Raw genomic sequence first — 18,845 nt, 5'->3', positions numbered from 1 at the left:
GAACTCCTCAGCACACCATTCGTAACCTTTATGTGGCCTCTGCCCAGTCTCCTCTCCCAGTCTCGTCTCCTACCACAGTCTGTACACTCCCCAGGGTAGAATCAGGCAGAAGTTAATGAAATGCACCATGATCTCTCTCTCCAGGTTTTGAGGGTGTTTGTCTCTCTATCCAGGATAGGTTCCGGACGGCATCCCTCGCACACATACCTACACAGGTGCACAGACGCACACACGCGTGCACACACACGACATACAATCTGCACGACTGCAAGGCTAGCTACTTAGCCTTCAGGTTCCGCCCAGATATCCTACTCTCTTCCCAGATCCACTCATCGAGCACAGGCTGGGAACCCTCCAAATGTGGCCCTGGTGCCCTCAGTGTATCGCTACCAGAGCCCAAATTGTGCTTTAACTACCCATTCGTCTGAATTCTCCTAACTCCTTGAGGGCCGGACTGTGTCCCACTGGCTACTGTAACCCTAGGACAGTGGCTCACTTATAGTATATGCTCAATAATTCTCTGTTGAGTAAACGATTGGATGGAGTTCAAACGGTCCAGGACACCATCTTCAACCAGTTATTGGCTTAGCTTAGGAACTGTCAACTGAGATCTGAAAGAGACACATTCAGCCACCGCTGGCACCATCTGGAGTGGCATCCAAGCTACCGAGGCCAGAAAGGATGGTAACACGGCTGTCCTCAACCCCTGGCCCATGCTCATGCACACCCCATCCATGCACATCCAAAACAGATGCCACGAGCTCAGAAGCTGTGCAAGGAGCCAGAAAGTTACAAAGAGGAGACTTGGGGGCGGCGGGGGGGGGGGGGGGGGGCGGGGAGGGAGGCAGGTAAACTAATGCTTACATTTTACCTGAGTTCCAGGATGTATTAACCCTGAGAGTTCACTGTCCCTGGATTGCTTGAAGCATTTTTCCTAAACCATGAGTACACTTATAACCACTTCTGGTCACCATCAAAGAAAGTAACATCCCCAAACTCCTGACCAGCTGGCAATGCTGAAGTCACTTCTACTTCCTAGACCTTAGTTCCTGTATCAGTCAATTAACAGTAGTGTCCGACTCAGGGCTGCCGTGGGGAATAACTGAGATCGCATATTGGAAGACTTCGACTATCATCGCCAGTCGGGCTTTCAACACAAGTATAAACGAAAGCAAGCTACGGCATACTAGACCAGCAGGGGCTGAAAGATTTTACTAGGTCTCGGCCCCTGAAAACCCAAGCACGTGAGCTTGGCATCAAGGAACATAGCTCGTCACACCAGGGACACAGCACCCTGACAACAATGGGGTTTGGATGCAGACCCAGGAGAAGTGTTTCCTATACTCATACTAAACATCAGCAGGTGTAAGAAACAAAACAACCTCAAACCAACCCTAAGCCAATAAATAAATAAATAAATAAATAAATAAATAAATAAATAAATAAATAGGAAAAAAGCGACATACATGTTTCAGGCTTTTCCTTAATCGACCCATTTATACCATGGGGAGGAGTACGGAGACACTAAAACAACTTTTTGGTTATTTGCCTGATACAAATAATTATTCACCCTAACTGGGTGAGCTATCAGTTAAGTGGGTGAATGGCCACTTGGGCTGCTAGCAATTCCGTGTCTCTTAGTGCAAACACTTTAAATATAAACATTTAAAACCAAATGCTAAAAATACCTAAAGGAACAGATAATTGTGCTATTTTACATAACAAAGCTGTAGTTCACAGGAGATACGCGGTCTTTCTCTTTCTAGCCCAAATACACATCTCATTTGCAATATAACTCATTAAGTCAACACCGGTTTCTAGAGAGAGTGTTTCATTCAAATAATCTGCTATTCTCCAACAATTATTCTTTCATTTCAAATGCACATTAACCAAATACTGCTGAATTAAAAGCACATTCTCTCCGCGTCTCAATTAACCCAGTTTTCCAGTTCTCCACAGGCCCCAACACATACCCCTTCGCATTCTCTTCTAGCTTTCTTCACTCTTGTCACCAGCTTTGTTACAAAACTTACGGGTTCTGCTCTAGGAATAATTTTTTATCATTTCTATGTACTAATTCTTCACTTTATTGGCTATGAAAATCTCTCCTCTTTTATCCTTTTCTTTCCAAACCTGTCTTCTGGCACCCAACTAGCACAATGACCCTTCTGGCCGCCCCCCTCCCCCAACCTTCCACGGCCTTTGGCATCCAGCCCCTTTGTGTGTCCAGAGGGCAGGATCTCTCTCAAGTCACCCTTACACCTTCCACCACCCACCCACCCTCATCCATGTTTCTGATCTGTCTCACCTTCCACTCTGCTTCACGGTCCCACAAGGTGTCACGTTTGCCACTGTGGCCTCCGCACCCTCACACGCACATCCACACCCACCCCCTGGCCAAGTAAGCTACCTACTGTGAGACCATCAGCTCTGACCCTGACACTCAATCACCTATTTTTCCATATGATTTGCTGGCAGAGGAGGAACCGGGGGAGAAAAAACTAGTTTCCACTTGTAAAAGATCCCAGAAAGACAATCCTACCTTTCCCAGGATTTGGAGGAAAAGGACTTCCAAACTCCTGATGCTTTGGCTTTAAAGTGTGTGGCCCTGACATGCCTCCAGCCTGGGTGACCTGGAATCGTGGCTTCCCATTGGTGAGCACTTGTCTCCGGGGGCTCAAGGCGGGCAGACGGAGGGGGCTCTCGGCCATGCTGCTCTGAGGAGCCAGCCCTCCTCCCGAGGGCATCTTGAGATGCAGGCTGTTAGCAAGGCTTCCGATGGCAGAGCTCAACGTGCTGCCACAGGACGAGGGGCCAGGAGTCCCAGAGTGGGCTCGGATGGGAGGAATGTGTTGGCCACTGACCATCCCAGGCCCCTGCGGGCTTCCTGATGTCCGGTGGAGACTCATGCTGCATGACCTTCCATTCATTCTGAAAAAACCCGTGGCCAGGATGGTCAAGTATCCAATGGAACTAATGAGTCCTTTCAGGCAAAGTCCAATAAGTTATCCATGGTGTGGGTTATTAGCCTGTTTAAAAAAATAAATGCAGGCATTTTTAAAGGTAAAAATGAAAATAAGTCACAGTGAATTTTCAACCTGTGTAGCATTCACATAAGGAGGAAAAGAAGCAGTCTTAGCAAAACAGCCTTTTATGCAAGGCAGGGTCATCAAATACATGGTTCATTGGCAGGCACTCTCCCTTCCTGCATTCACGGTAGACATGGGTTATGGATCACTGCATTGTTGTGTTTACCACTGAGCCCTTCTCAATACAGGGCTCTTGGCAACTACAACCAATCAACTGGTGCCAGCTTGCAGGATGAAACTTATTTTGCTCCCCAGAGGATCTGTCCATCCTAGTTCACTTCTGCTACAGTGACTCTTAGGAAACCCAAAGCATCACCTCGTGAGCTATGAGACCAATGCTTCAACGTTTCCAGGAAACAAACCAAAGATATGGCCTCTGAAAAGGATGTCAAACCACCTCTGATTTTTACTGTAAGAGCAAATTTTTCACAGTCCCTGGATTTACAAAAGATAAAAATACGGGCCTGGGATTCTCTCAAAGACGTCATATGCCCATATATCCAAACACAGCAACATGATGATTCTGAGTTACAGGGATGGCAAAAGAATCGACATCACCATACCCTCACCTTCTATGAAGGCCCTAGAAAAGGAAAAAGTCTGTGCAAAACACTTTATGGAAAGCATAACAAAAGAAGAGCCCTTCTAACGGTAAGTATGTCCACCATACTCCACATACAGTAAATCAGCCATTCACCACCCCTTTCCTCAAGCAGCAAAGAGAGAACCAAGGACTGATAAGACCATAGGACGTCATTACGCATCTGTGCATCATAAGGTCAGTACTCTCTGCTTACAAATCTTTAGAAAAGGCCATTCCCTGCCTTGATCTGTAACAGCCCTCCGAAATGTACACAGACTCAATGAGGTGATTAAGTGTCACTACTCCAAATGAGTGACAGGCACAGTCACAATCCGCATTCTTTTCCACAGATGGGATAGTCATGAAAAGAAGCCAAATCTGAACAAATGCAGGAAACAGGACTGAGTGCAAAGCAGCAGTGGTCAGATATTCTCAACTGGATGATTCCTGCTTTTTCTATACGATCCACTCAGTGTCTCAGACAAGTATTTCCAACCAAACCCTAAATGAGTGGCTCCATCGGTCATCGAGGGCAGAACATCACATAGAGAAAACTCTCTACAAAGAGTTTTTTTTTTTCTTTTATCCTTTTAGGAAAGCAAAAATATTTGATTTTCAAGGCAAGCACTCGCTGTGCCCTCAGAATTATGTGTTCCCGTGTGTTGAAAAACTTCAAAAATTATTAACAATACAACATTTGGAAAGTTTTCTAATCCTTACCAATTTTCTACCTTATGAAGAATTCCAGGGATGCCAGGGTGGCTCAGTCGGTTAAGCGTCCGACTTCAGCTCAGGTCATGATCTTATGGTTGGTGGGTTGGAGCACTACAATGGGCTCTGTGCTGACAGCTCAGAGCCCGCTTCCCGTCTTCTGTCCCCCCTCTCTCTGCCCCTCGCACATGTGAATTTCTCTCTCTCAAAAAATAAGTATTGAAAAAAAAAAAGAATTCTATTAGTCTAAGGCACCCAGGTGGCTCAGTTGTTAAGCGTCCAACTCTTCATTTCAGCTCAGGTCATGATCTCACAGTTCAAGAGATCAAGCCCCGCATCAGGCTCTGTGCTGACAGTGTGGAGCCTGCTTGGGATCCTCTCTCTCTCTCCCTCTCTCTCTCTCTCTCTCAAAAATAAATAAACATTAAAAAAAAAAAAGAATTCTGTCACATTTCATACTACCAAACCAAGCATTCTTGAGAAATACTTTGGGGCGCCTGGGTGGCGCAGTCGGTTAAGCGTCCGACTTCAGCCAGGTCACGATCTCGCGGTCCGTGAGTTCGAGCCCCGCGTCGGGCTCTGGGCTGATGGCTCAGAGCCTGGAGCCTGTTTCCGATTCTGTGTCTCCCTCTCTCTCTGCCCCTCCCCCGTTCATGCTCTGTCTCTCTCTGTCCCAAAAATAAATAAACGTTGAAAAAAAAAATTTAAAAAAAAAAAAAAAAAAAAAAAAAAAGAAAAAAAGAGAAATACTCTGATATCTAACTCCCGCCCTTCCCTCCACTACAGTCCCCAAGAATGGACAAGTAAATCCAGCTTACCCAAACCTTATCATTTAAGTTGTTTTATGGAACAATAAGAAATGAACCCTGGTATCAAACTGGTTGTAAGATGTTGGTTTTTCACGTTGGAAAACTTCTAATGCGTTTTCTGTGTCCATTTAAAAAGAACTCCAGTGTATTATCTTCCGGTCTATTGATTCCTGGGTTGATTATGAGCAAGAGTCATTTGATGTCTCTGTGCTTTGCCAGACGATATTGGACATCTATTCTCCACTAATTCATAAAGTAGTGTTTTCCAGGGGCGCCTGGGTGGCTCAGTCGGTTAAGCGTCTGACTTCGGCTCAGGTCATGATCTCACAGTCCGTGAGTTCGAGCCCCGTGTCGGGCTCTGTGCTGGTATCTCAGAGTGCAGAGCCTGCTTCAGATTCTGTGTCTCCCTCTACTCTCTGCCCCTCCCCTGCTCATGCTCTGTCTCTGCCTCAAAAATAAATAAAAAACATTAAAAAAATATTTTAAAAAGTAGTGTTTTCTGAGTACTCTGAACCCTGCAGAAGAGAGCCCTCATTCACTACCAACCTAAATAAATAAATAAAAGTATACATATGTTGTATCGGCAATTTGTTGAAAATACGGAATCATCCAACATGACTGGCATTATGAGTCACTATGAGTCCATGTGACCAGTGTCTGAAGATTTGCAGACTATGCCCATTTCCAGGTTTTTAAAAATAAAGGAGTCATTTCTTTGGCAGCAATATCACATGCAAGCAGGAATTCTCATCAAATATCTGAATAAAAACACATAAGTAGGTACTTAGTATTGGGTCAGATCATCAAAAAGGTCAGTGTGCAGGAAAAATAAAGCATTAAGAAGTTAATTAAGTATCAGACACTCATACTTGCCTGTCAACCTGGACTTTCATTTTATTTTATTTATAAACCGTGCCCCTGTTTTAAATCACTTTAGGTTGGAAGTAACAACAATAACAAAAAATGCACTTAAATTTTATTACCAGAAAAGCAACAGCCAGAAAGTAAAGCGGTTGATACCATAAAGAAACGCCAGTGGGGCAGTGGCTTATGAGCTGAGAAAACCAGCCTCAAGTCAAAAATAAACTGTAGGTGAAAATATGCTTAATAATCCAGTTTTCACATTAATTATGCCAACAGATTTTTCAAGCATTAGAGACCAGAATTTAAAAATCAATTTTATCTACCGATACCATAAAACTTTATATACTTTTTAGCTAGGCCATATGTTCATTTATAATCCTAGGTCCACTTGGTAACAAAAAAGGAATGAACTGCTAACTTTTAAGAAAGACGCTTCCTCATGGAGTCAGAGTGGGGAAAAAAAAAAAAAAAAAAAAAAAAAAAGCACTCAATTAGAAGGCAGGACACCAGAGTTCTACCTGTGGCACATCATTTATAACTTCTTTGGACTCAGAGCTTTCATCCATAAAATAAGGAAGTTGGTCATAATCACTGAGGTCTCTTGAAATTCTGATCTTCAAAATAATTAAGATAAGGAAGATGATCCAACATACCTACTGATGGGGCGCTTGGGTGACTCAGTTGGTTAAGCATCCAACTTGGGCTCAGGCCATGATCTCATGGTTCATGAGTTAGAGCCCCACATCTGGCTCTCTGCTGTCAGCACAGAGCCCAGAGCCCACTTCGGATCTTCTGTCCCCCTCTCTGCCCCTGTCCTGCTTGCGCTCTCTCCCTGTCTCTCTCAAAATAAATAAACTGTAAAAGAAAATACCCACTTATAGAGATCAAGGATAAATATGTAGATTTTATAGCTATGACGTTTACATCGAGGGGACAGGGTAAACACGGAAGCAAAAATAATAATCTCCATCGACTCCATCAAAGCAAGAGCTGGTAGGAGGCTCGCACACCAGCAGTGTGCTGAAAGACAACACCTAAAAGACAACCTTGAAAAATGGTATCCGGATTAAGTTTGCCTACGCTTTGACGAAAAGTGAAATCATAACTCATCAGTATCAAAATCTAAGTGGTAGGATTCCACTGGTAGAGCATCCTTCTATTTAAAAACTTACTCAAGTTTCCCAGAATTACTTTTTCTTTCATCCTCTATCCAGTACCTTTCCCCAAGGTATCAACAGAAAAAAAAAAAAGAAGAGAAAGGAAAAGCAAGGAACATCCAAAAGTACAAATTTATGGTATTCTGAATCTGACATATTGATACATTTAGAGTTTTTAATACTCCGTCGGTTCAAATAATAAAAATGTTCATTTTGTCAAATGAGTCAACGTGAGTTAATATATTCTTCCTTTGACCACTTTCAAACTCCCAAAACATCCTCCTTTAAGTCAGGTCTAAAAGGAAATTACTTAACTGCTAAGGAAACTCAGCCACAAAACCATTTAATGATTTCACTAGTTTTCTGGAAAAGCTATGACTTTGATCAAAATACAAAATCATGACTCTACCTTCTACCCAAGACTCTAGGCACTGCGGCTCACAGATTAAAAGATTCAACAAATGAAAAGCAATGTTAACTCATCCATTCAAGAGCATTCCAAAAACATGAGTTCCATAATGCCTATTTACAGCCAAGAGCTCTTTCTTAGTAAATATCATGAATAAACTCATCTAGAGTCATAATTCATCTGATGAGCCAGTTAATTATTAATTTTCATACATCATTTCATTTCCTTAGGCTACATTTAGCCTTTGTTACATTTTCCATTCCTTATGCCACAAGCGTTATTCTTACCCCGCACAGAAAACCTGATAATGAGGCACAAAATACTGTCAGCAAACAAACTGCTCCTGAATTGGTTTCTTTATATACATCTAAGCCATCTAAAATAGAGGTTTTATTGATTCTTTTTATTCTTTTCCCTTCAGGTTAATGATTGTATAATTTCATTAACTGCTTTTTCAACGTCTCTGCCTTGATCATTAATAGACCCGAGCTATTCCCCTGCGCTTCTCCGGTTACGGCGTTTGTAGCCCGAAGAATATAGAAATGAAAAGCCTATTGACAGATAATATAAGTTATTCTCATGCACGGCTGCGGTGTGAAGCACATTTTGCAATTCAATCAAGGACAGATAGAGCTGAATGTTCTTAGATCCCAGGAGTTCATTTTAATAAGCAGAATGTACCTTGTCCTAACACAGGTGACTGACTCCTCAGAAAAGACTGTATAAACAAAAACCAATCGTGTAAGTCATTTTATTGGCAACAATATAAACACAGCTATATTAGATGAAACCAATAAATCAAAATTATTCTTGTCTCCAATTTTAACGAGAGGAGAGTGCAAACATGTGCCCGTGAACCTGGAGGATATTATAGAGGAAATGCCTTGGATGTGTACAATATCGTTTCTCTAAATTGGAAGGGAGGGTACTGAATTATGATAAAGTAACCCACAACAAGGGAGGGTTGACCATTTCTGTGGTTTTATAACTTTATTCAGTGAGACCGACAGATTCACAGACTTCACAACAGAAGTTACGCAGGAACAGAGGGGGATGTTTCCACATCAGTGAGACGTGGAACACAAACTTAGGGAGGTTACACCTCGTAACCACCACATGTAGACCACACAGTTGTGCAGGCAATGCCAAGGTCTGATGTTGGTAATGCTAAGAATATTAACATATTTATTCTGAACACTACGATGTACAGATATTACTCAATCAATATAATCACCAATAAGATACAATCTTAAAAAAATCAAAGCAGTGAAGCACTGAGTTCTATCAATTAAAAAATATGAAGATAAACTACTGTTCCCTCCAGAGATTCAAGACCTTTCTGTCATTCAAGACCACTCAGAAAAGACAATATAATGAACATTATGGATCTCATCTAATAGGACCCCTGACTGTCTTATCTTTGGATTCATTTCAACCCTCACCTATCTAGAAATACACATATTCTAATCTTTCTATTTTTCTATATTGTAAAAATTTCCTCAATGAACATCATCTTCCCTAAGTATGGTGTAAAATATCTGGCAGTACCCTTTTAAACTTAAATTAACAGCTAGGATATTCAAAATGCAGGTAGTAAATACAGACAAAGGTAAGAGAAAGGGGGAAGGAGGACGGACGTAGGAGAAAAAGAAATGATCAAGTCCAATTCAGAAATTTATTCTCTAAGTTAGTCAATCCTAACCTAAAAATCAAAGCAGAGTTGAGAACCTTCCACATAAAACCAATAATTACAGATTACTGAAAGAAATTCAGAACCTTCAGGAAAACACTACTGGAAGGCAACATTAAAAGTTCAGTAACCTCTCTTAGAATCCCTGCTCCATACTTCAGTCCATCTATATAACTCTCATACACCCTTAGCTCACTAAAAGTCACTACTTTTAGTAGTAATTACCTACAAATGTTTCATTTACCTTGCCTCAATCATGAACTCATCAAGGAGTAGGAAAAGTTCTAGAAATCTGTGGCCCTACCACAAATGGCAAGGGAGAAGGGAATAATTAGGACTGTAAGAAGTCACACAAAATGAGAATCAACTTGGAAGCAAAAGGATTTTTTTAAGACAAACACAGGTATGTTCAGGAAGGTAACCATGCCGTGGCCGTAAGTTTAACAAAGCACTAAAGTTTCTAAAGCTGCGTTTTTCAAACTGGTGGCAGACTGATAGTAGGCCCTGCAATCAATTATTCAATACTGAAAGTGTTTTGTAATGAAACAGAACTGACTAGAATAAAAGAGAAACTATCAGAGTACATCAGATGTATTAATGGTTAAGTACTGTTTTACTTCAGTTTACTTGTGGGTATACGTGTCTGTAGATCTTAATGCATATAGTGTATTCTGGGTAAGATGAGAAAAATGTAGTTTATTGTGCGTTACAGTCAAAAAGGCATAAAAGCCACTGTTATAAAAGCATTCAGACTATCTGCCTGCCCAGGCATCTACAAAGAGAAAAACCTACAGGTATAGATAGAGCTGAATAGCCAAAGTAAACAAATATCAAAATATAGCTGCATTAAATAAGTATTATTTATTTTAATTAATTAATATAAATTATATATATGCACATATATATATAAAGTAGATCTATAAATTTGACATTTTTGGCTTTGTAAAACATTAGGATTAATTAATAAAAGGCTGTCCTACCACTGCTATCTTTCACTGTGTATTTGACTCAGTAAATATCATTCGATCAACATCAAACAGATTGACCAACTAACAGAATTAGGATCAAAATGACCCACAATTTTAGTTCTTCTTCATTGTAGAAGAGGGAAGACCTTCCCTGAAGTAGAACTTCATTCTCACAATGCCAAAGGGGGACAAGTTTAAATTAACACATAACTGCCCTTCAGAACTGAGTTTTTCCAAACGGGTTCTTAATAGGAGTTAACCATCAGATCCCATGAAGAGGAATTTGAAATGGAAAAATGAACACATTCCTTATGATGTCACCACTGAACTAATTACCTGAATTGCAAAGGGTGAACACCACATGGCCATGGTCTGAGACACAAAGGCTTCTTGAGAAATATAAAAGAAGAGTAACTGGCTGGAGTTTTTTCTTTAAAAACAAAAACATAAACAAACCTCCACCTTTATACAAGAAGATACAAAGGTAGTAAAATTTGGCAAATGAAAAACACATTCTTTGTCAGTCTTTGAGTACAAATGACTACTCGGTCTGTGTGAGTAGCTATTTACACAGCGAAAGATCACAATCCTTTCAAAAAAGTAATAAATATCTACTTATGGAAGATTCTAGAAGTAAAACTGAATTTATCACTCACTAAACCAAATATTCAAGCATATTAAAGTGTCCCCCATGCCATGTATCACTGAACGATTTCTTTCCTTCAGTGTAGTTATTGCTTAAAAGTGACCAATAAAACTATTTTTAGTGTTGGTAGACAAAAGTTTTACACAAGTTCAATTATGTTCACTGACATCACTGCAGAAGTATGAACATTTGCAACAATGACTAGTCCCTTAACCAACATGACAACATATTTATTTAAAAAAAAAAAGGGAAGGAGAAAGAAAAAGAAAAAGAAAAAGAAAAAGAAAAAGAAACAAAGAAAGAAAAGAGAAAAAAAGAAAAAACCAACATGAATGACTCAGTCAAGTTACAGAAAGAAGTGGAATCTACTGGTCATGCTGAAAAGGTTGGGAAAACATTAATCCATTTCTTCACACACAAGAAAAACAAGAACTTGTACACAGCCCTGGCATCTCGTTAGCTTTCTGTGTATAATATTCGGCAGGCCTAGAAAGGAAACTTCTTAGATCTGGCTCGGAACTTGAGGAATAACTGATATTCAGAAAGCCTGAGCTCTATCAAGGCCCCTGGCACGGGGTCTGACCTTGTGCTGTAGCCCTACCTGCCCATCTGCAGTCCCGCAGGGCCTGCTGCACCTGAAGGGCTGTGCGGCTGCTCCCGTTCTTGGCCTTGAGATCTGCTCGGACGAGAAGGGCCCCATCGGCTTCCTCCATCTCAGGTCTGCTCTCAACTACGGACAGCCCTCATGATTCCAGTCTTCCAGACAAATCCCCTGATCCTGTTCCCAACGTGGATCATAATTGGATCCTTGTCTCTGTTCTTACCGCTTTCGAGTCCACATGGGTGGTCCTTCCCCTCCTCACTTCTCTTGCCCCCTTTTTCCCCAAACCCACATCCTCCATACCTTCCAGGTCCACCCCAAATACCCACTTTAGGCCTTCCCCCAACCTCTGTTAATATCTGTACCTGTTTGTAAAACGGTTAGAACTACGCTGTTGTACGTGGTTCACAGAATTACTCACAAACAATGAAAACTCGTAGCTAAAAGCTGGGAAACAAATACAGTAATTTCGGCCCTGAGACCAGGCACTTCTTTTGATGTGGGGGGTGGGTGGCCCTCACAGAGGAACTGTCAAATGCATCTGGAGATGGATGGTGCAAGGCGCATTCTCCTTGCTCACCCCGCACTGGCTCCGTGCTGTATGCTGCGCTCCTGTCTATGGTCTCCCTATCAGGCCCTCATCGGGACAGAAAACACAGCTTCTGTTCTGCTAGTGTTTTCCTTGATTCTATCATATTAAGTGACGCCTGGCCAACTAACTCTGCAATCTCAACTGTTCTCATCATCTTTAAAAATGTTTTTTAATGTTTTTATTTCATTTTTGAGAGAGAGAGAGAGCGCACGCGAGCGAGCAGGGGAGGGGCAGAGAGAGAGATCAGATCATGACCTGAGCCGAAGTCAGATGCCCCTGAGCCACCCAGGCGTCCCTGTTCCCACCATCTTTAAAGGGAAATCCAAATTATCTGACCTACTAAAACGTTGTTATGTCAGCAAAGAAGACAGCCCCAGGAGTACGTATTCAGTCACCCAACTTACATAAGGTATTTTTAAAGACAGGCAAAATTAATATATCTGTTAGAAGTCAAGGTTGTGGCTAGGGAACACGGTGACTGGAGGGCAGTGTGAGAGATGTTTCTGGAGTGTTGACAACATTCTATTTCTTGATCTGAACACCAGTCGCTCAGTTGTGTTTAGCTCATGAAATTTCATCAAGCTTAAGATACGTGTACTTTTCTGTATGGATATTTTATTTCACCCCAATAAGGAAAAAATGGGTTTCGTGTCAACTCTGCCTGGAGTAAATGGAAAACCTGGAACTGGGGCATCTTTTATCAAACGACAGGTTAGAGTCATTTAAAGATTCTATCATACGCCTCATCCTCCAGGATGGAGTAAGGCAGCACATTTTTTTTACCGCATAGATTTCCTACATGCTTGTTTATTTTTAAATTTTATTTTCAATCTTCATGGATCCTGTGAAGCAACCAAACAAGTGAAAAGTTGGAGTCAAGTCCTGTACTTCTACCTTCTTTCTAATACCCTCTACAGAGAATAATTACAGAAACACAGAAAATGACTTCTCCAGGGAGGCGAGTGTGGCCTGGATGCCACTTCCTGAATTATCTTCTTCAAGAGGTACTTCATCTATATTCGGCAAGAATTACAAACTAACATTCCAACTCCAGAGATCACTACCTACAATACGTAAGGGACCAAAGTGAAAAGATTGTCCTCAGATTTAATTTACTAGCACGGAAGAATACTCAGAGAAAAAAAAAAGACCGAGGACACTCAGCTCCCTTTCGAAACAATGGAAAGACCCCTTTCTGCCATATGAATGAAGGCAAGGCTGGTACCAAACATTAGTTTGCTATTATCTAGCTTCCCCCACCCCGCCTATTTTGGCCCAATAGGAATTTCACCTACTAGGTGAACCCTGGAGTCCACCCCACCTGCCCCCCTCCCCTCAAAAAAGGTTGCTTTTCTTATTTGGAACGAAGATCACTTCCAAGCAAACCAACAACAGACTCAGGTATTCGGTCTCTGACAAACCGACTACCCTTAAGTAACTTGGGTGGAATCAGAGATCAGAGAAAAGATGCCCTCTCCCAACTGGCCTACGGTGAACCAGGAAGACAGGGAGTGACAGCAGCACCGGGACTTAAGTGCTCAGGCTCAAGAACTGTTAAGTCCTTCGAGCTACAATGACGACTTCAACAGCCAGTAAGAAAAAGTGTTTTTGGAAAGTAACTGGGAAAGAACTGTCCCCTACTCCTCTCAAAGGCACTGGAGGGTCTAGTCCGGCTGCCACAGACAACTAATGGCAACTGGAGTGCATTCGTGTGTGACCCTTAAACTTCAGCAAGTTCCCAACTGCAACACATGATATATAACATCACACACTCCTGTGTCTACGTGGCTGCAAGCTTCCCCCCAGCCTTCTTTGTGAGCAGATTCTCTTTTCGCAAACCTTCGCAGGATGCACTTGTTTAACACGTTACCAAGGAAGTAAAATCCGAGGAGGGACAAGAGGAGAAACGGGAAGATTTAAACCAAACAAGTCAATTTTGTACAAAAGAAAAAAAGAAAGAAAGAAAAAAAGCTTCCCAGCTTAGCGTAACAGAGGGTGCTCTAATGGAGAACGTGACACAGGGGGAAAGGGATGTCTGGCTGACTCCCAAGGCAGAAATCATGACTCATCAAAGCTTTCAGTGGGGACACAGAGACTTCACATTAGTCTGGAGCTCACCTTCAGGCCAAGAAACGCTCTCTGCGCTGGAAACTAGGAAACTGCAGTGTGTGTCCGGCATTGGTACCAACCGGTTGTGAGCGACTGGACAAAACCCTGCGAGTCTCTGGCTCTCGGTTTCCCCGTTCACAGGTGACCCCATCCATCGCCAAGGTCCCTTCCAGCGCTCACCGTCTATACTTGATATTCCCCGGTCCTTTTCCCAAAGGGAACTGGTCCGCTGGGGGGAGCTGCGGTACGCCCCTCCCCCCACCCAGCCCGACCCAAACTCCGCGGAGATACTGAGGTTCTGGAAGTACGTGACCAGACGGTGCAAAGCCCTTTTCTCTGCAAAGGGGGCCCGCAGTTACAAGAGTCCCGTCCCCACAGATGCTGCTCCCCGTGATTCCGGAAGTACCCTCCACCCCAGGCCCCAGGCCCGAGTTCAGATGCTCCGGGGGATCCGGGCCTCCCAGATGCCCGGGAAGCCTAGCCGCGGGGTGGGGAAGACGCAGCAGAGGGGCGGGGGCCTCTCCTGGCGGGAGAAGGACTTGCGAGATCCGGAGAGGTGCTGGGGACCCACTGGACGGGGAGACGCGCCTGGGGCAGGGCTGGAGGAGAGCAGCGCTTATCTGACCCCGGCTGCCCTCCCGCCCCAGGTGCCAGGCCCGAGTCACCAGGCTCCCCCAGCGGAGGGGCGGGTCTGAGCGGGGAGGCGACAGGGACCGGCTGGGGTGCGCTGCTGCGACCCCGCCACTCTCCGGCCGCCTCTGACCCCAGCCCTCGGCCCAGTCCGCGAGCTAGCGCAGCAAAACAAAACAAACTCGCGCTGGTTTCCTGTTGTGCAACCCAGTCCTGAGTAAGTCCGGGCCGAAAGGGCGCCGCCGCCGGCCCGCGGCGGGGAGCCCGGGCGGCGGGGAGACCCGCGCGCTGCCCTTCCCGGCCGAGCTGGGACGCCCGGGCAGCCGCGGGCCCCGCCAGCCGCAGCCCCCACGGAACCGGTGCCCCAGCCCCCGGGTCTCCTTCCGCGTCTTTCCTCCCAAACAGCCCGGCGAGTCGAGGGCGCGACCCGCGAAGCCAGAAACAACCTTCTCCCAAAGCGTGTCCCTCCAGGTACCTAATTGAATCATCCATAGGATGACAAATCCGTCCGGGCCAAGTTTTCCAGACACTTGGGCAACTTCCTCGTCCCCGGGGTGATTTGTCAGCTCCAGTGAGTAACTTGGAAGTGTCGCTCGGGGCAAGGTGTGTGTCTAGGGGAGAACCTGGTGCTCACTCACGCTTTCCAGAGAGCAGCCCCGACCGACTGCAAAATACACACAGGGTCATTTACAGGGACGGGAGCCGTGAGCACGACAGAGTGCCCGAGACTGAGACATTCTCCAAACAGTGCTGACATTCTGTCGGCCCCAGAGAAGTGTAAACGCGGAGTGACGAAGCCTAAGCCGGCGGGGAGTGCGAGCGTCTGGGTACGTCTGCGCATTCTGCGGCGTGGGAGGTGATAGTTATAGACCTGGCGGCTGCGGGTGGCGGGACCGTCCCAGCGACAAGCTCAAGGACCCCCAACCGAAGGGCCTTCTGGAGCAGTGGGGACCTGGTCTCGGGCGAGGTGCGAGCGTGCAAAAAAATGCCCTTGGTGGAGCTTCACAAACACGTGGGAGCGGAAAAGGCAGCTTCAGCCCCGTGTGTGTGCGCGCGCGGGACCTCACGTCACCCCACCAACTCTCACTTCTCCAAAGTTTCCCTTCAGTGGGGACTCCTGGGTGGCGTGCAGGACCACAGCCGCGCGTCCTGTAACTTGCCTTCATTGTGTGGCCCTCTGGCCCCTGCTGTTCAAAAGAAAAACCAAAAACAAAATCTCCTCCTAATTAAAGAAACTTTAATACCTTGTGGATTTCCTCTCCGTCTTCTACACCAGGCGCTCTTAGGCAACTGACAACAACACGGCTTGATCACTAATTGAGGGCTGCAAACAGATCTTTCCGAAAATCTGGGGCTGGGGGGGCGGGGTGCGCGTATCCTTAAACCCGCGCAAACGCCACTGGCTCCGCGTGGAAAACTAATTCTAATCCCTAGTTTGTATCTCGGAGCGTTAACTCCCCCGCACTCTCAAGTGCCGGTTTCTCCCGACTCTCGCCTGCGAGCAAAGTTCCTATGGTAGCCACTTACCAGGTAACCCGGATTTCCACAACAAAGCCAGGCAGGCGTGTGGGTCCCTTCCCCTGCCAGCCTGTGAGTGACAGCGGTGGCCAGCGCTGGCGAAGAGTAACTTGGGGCTCCAGCCCTTCAGCGCGCTCCGCGGGTTCTGCCTCCTTCGGAAACGAAAACTCCCATCCAAGCCGGGGGACGGTGCGCGGAAACCCGGCCCCGGTGCCGTGTGTGCGCGCGCGTGTGCGAGGGCAGCGGCAGCAGGGGGAGGAGAAGGCAGAGGGGGGGTGGCTGGACCCTCGGCATCAGCGCATTCTCCCCCCCACACAGACATACACACACGCAAATGTTTTTAAAAAGTTGAGTTTCGACTTTGTGCCTCGCCTGTCCCGCTCATCCTCGCCCTGGGCCGGGGGATGCGTCTGGGGGGCGGTGCGGGATGCTGGCTAATTGCTTTCGGCGGCGGTTCCGTGGGGGGGGAGCGCTGGTGCGAGCCTGGACGACTGCGGGCGAGCGTGGGGGGGTGGGGAGGGGCAATGGCCCTGGCGCTGGTGCCCTTGCGCGCCGCGCACTGGGCTGCAGGGGCGGCGCAGTGTGGACACGGCTGCAGGGGGAGGGAGGCGGGAGGCGGAGAGCGGGGGTGAGGGAGGAGAGGCAGCCCTGAGAGGAGCGCGGATAAGTGTTCATCGGCGCAAGGGCCGGCCTGTGGCCAGCTGCTTCCTGAGTGTGAGCGCTGGTGGGGGGCGGGGAGGGGGGCGGGGAGGGGGGGGAGGAGAGGGAAGAGGGTGGAGACGGGCTCGCTGGTCACCAGGCTGGCCAATTCGATGGCTGAGCTTATGTCTCCCTCTCCACGCGTTCACACACACTGTCCCTCCCTTGTGCCTGAGCGTTTAGGAACTCCAGAACAGGGTACAGCAGCCAGGCACTCGGCCGCCTTCTTGGGCCTTATTTGTTGAATTGGCTTTTTTTTTTTTTTTTTAACATGAAAAATGTGTCAGCTTTTCGACAGGATCTGATGTCAAATGGTAAAGAACAAGTGAAAAAAAACCCCAATAGTAAAATGGAGAGAGAAAAACTTTTTAAAAAGTGGTAAATGGCAAAAGTGTCTTCTAATATACAGGATTCGATGAACACAACTTCAAAAATGGCTAGATGAGGCACAGAGGCCGCCCTTGGCATCTTTTCTAAGTAAAGGATAAACAGAGAAGAAGTGGAAATGTTACTCGAATATAAAATTCTAAAAACAGGCTGTTAGAAATGGAGGCACACTCCCTGCATACAGTGAGTGCATCTATACAGTGGCACGTTCTCCTTAAGAATTCAGTACCCTCGCCTTCATACCCCACCTAGGCTGTGACCCCAGCTTTTCTGAAGAGGTTGTCCCCAGAAGGCCAACCATCCTCAGTGGTACAGCTGGAGATGCACAGACTTCCATCTCGGAATCAAGGTATATTTAATGTACAAATACCCTCTAGTTAGGCCTTTCTGTGGTGACACTGAGAATTCCACTAGTCCTCATATTCTATTCTAGGGCTTTCGCTCAAATATAAATTGGCATTCAAGTAGTAGATGCTAATGATCAAGACAGAAGCCCTCAAGTACACAAATGACTGTCTCCGGAAAACCAAATAAAATGCTGACAATTTTTATTGTCAATTTCATTTCAAATGAAAATTTCATTTCGTTCTTACTTCACAAAGAATATTACTAGAGTGGGTCTGTATCCAAGATATTGACATCACACACAAAAAGTCCATTTTCACAATACTTAGGTCTCGTTATGATCTGCTTTTCAAGACTCCCTTTAGGGAAGGCATTTTTTCCCTCTCCTAAAGACACAAACTCATCAGAATATTAATCACCAGAATATCTGTCAGCAGAAGTGGAGGGAGGGAAATAAATTTGTAAGTGCTTAGGATATGTCATTTGGTCAATGTAACAGTTTCTCTCTGTTCTTCATGTCCTTTTAAATACAAGCATCCTAGTCCAAGATGGCAACAGAAGGGTTCAACCACACACAAGAAAAGACTCATAAAATAGAAGCATGCAGCACCATCACAAAAACAAAGAAACCCAGTGGAAGAAGTTGCCCTGACTAGCCCATTGTGGCTACTTCTTGCAACATGCCTGACATTCACCAAAAAAACTCTTCCTCATTAACTCCAGCCTTCAGGCACAGAGCACCATGGGGACACTGACCCTTTAATACGTCTCGGGAAATTCTCTTCATCCCGACTCTTGTGCGGAGGGCTCCCCAGGAACAAGACAAGCCTGGGTGGAAACTGCAAAAAAACAAACAAACAAACAAACAAAACAAAACAAACAAAAACCCTACCATCTCCTGATTCTAAATATGATGGTTTTCATGCATGAAATGGTATCCTGGGGGTCTGAAGAAGCTTCCAAACCCCCCACTTGATGGGAACAACTTAGCTGGAAGAGAAAAATATTGTGCTACACCCTACTGTAATCAATGGCTCA

The 18,845-nt window shown here is 45.2% G+C and overlaps 1 protein-coding gene and 1 long non-coding RNA gene across 5 annotated transcripts in view; one reads left to right on the top strand and one right to left on the bottom strand.

The window, feature by feature from the left end:
• GLIS3 (GLIS family zinc finger 3) overlaps positions 1–16,932 on the bottom strand; it is a 448,764-nt gene extending 431,832 nt beyond the window's left edge. For 2 of the 4 annotated variants that reach the window (XM_045468645.1, XM_045468647.1), the window contains exon 1: positions 2,543–3,026. In XM_045468645.1, the coding sequence (XP_045324601.1) occupies positions 2,543–2,930 (388 nt within the window). In that variant the 5' untranslated portion in view covers positions 2,931–3,026. Of the gene's footprint in view, positions 1–2,542; positions 3,027–16,385 lie in introns of those variants that run through there. The other 2 variants (XM_045468649.1, XM_045468646.1) reach the window with 2 other exon arrangements.
• On the top strand, positions 14,803–16,110 carry LOC123593106. Its single transcript, XR_006710124.1, has 2 exons — positions 14,803–15,461; positions 15,552–16,110. It is a non-coding gene; the product is annotated as an uncharacterized LOC123593106 (long non-coding RNA).
• Positions 16,933–18,845: the final 1,913 nt, after the last annotated feature.

The sequence above is a fragment of the Leopardus geoffroyi genome, chromosome D4, assembly GCF_018350155.1.
Source record: "Leopardus geoffroyi isolate Oge1 chromosome D4, O.geoffroyi_Oge1_pat1.0, whole genome shotgun sequence".
NCBI lineage: Eukaryota > Metazoa > Chordata > Mammalia > Carnivora > Felidae > Leopardus > Leopardus geoffroyi.
The sequence above is the reverse complement of the archived record's forward strand: the minus strand, read 5'-3'. Positions and strand labels throughout refer to the sequence as shown.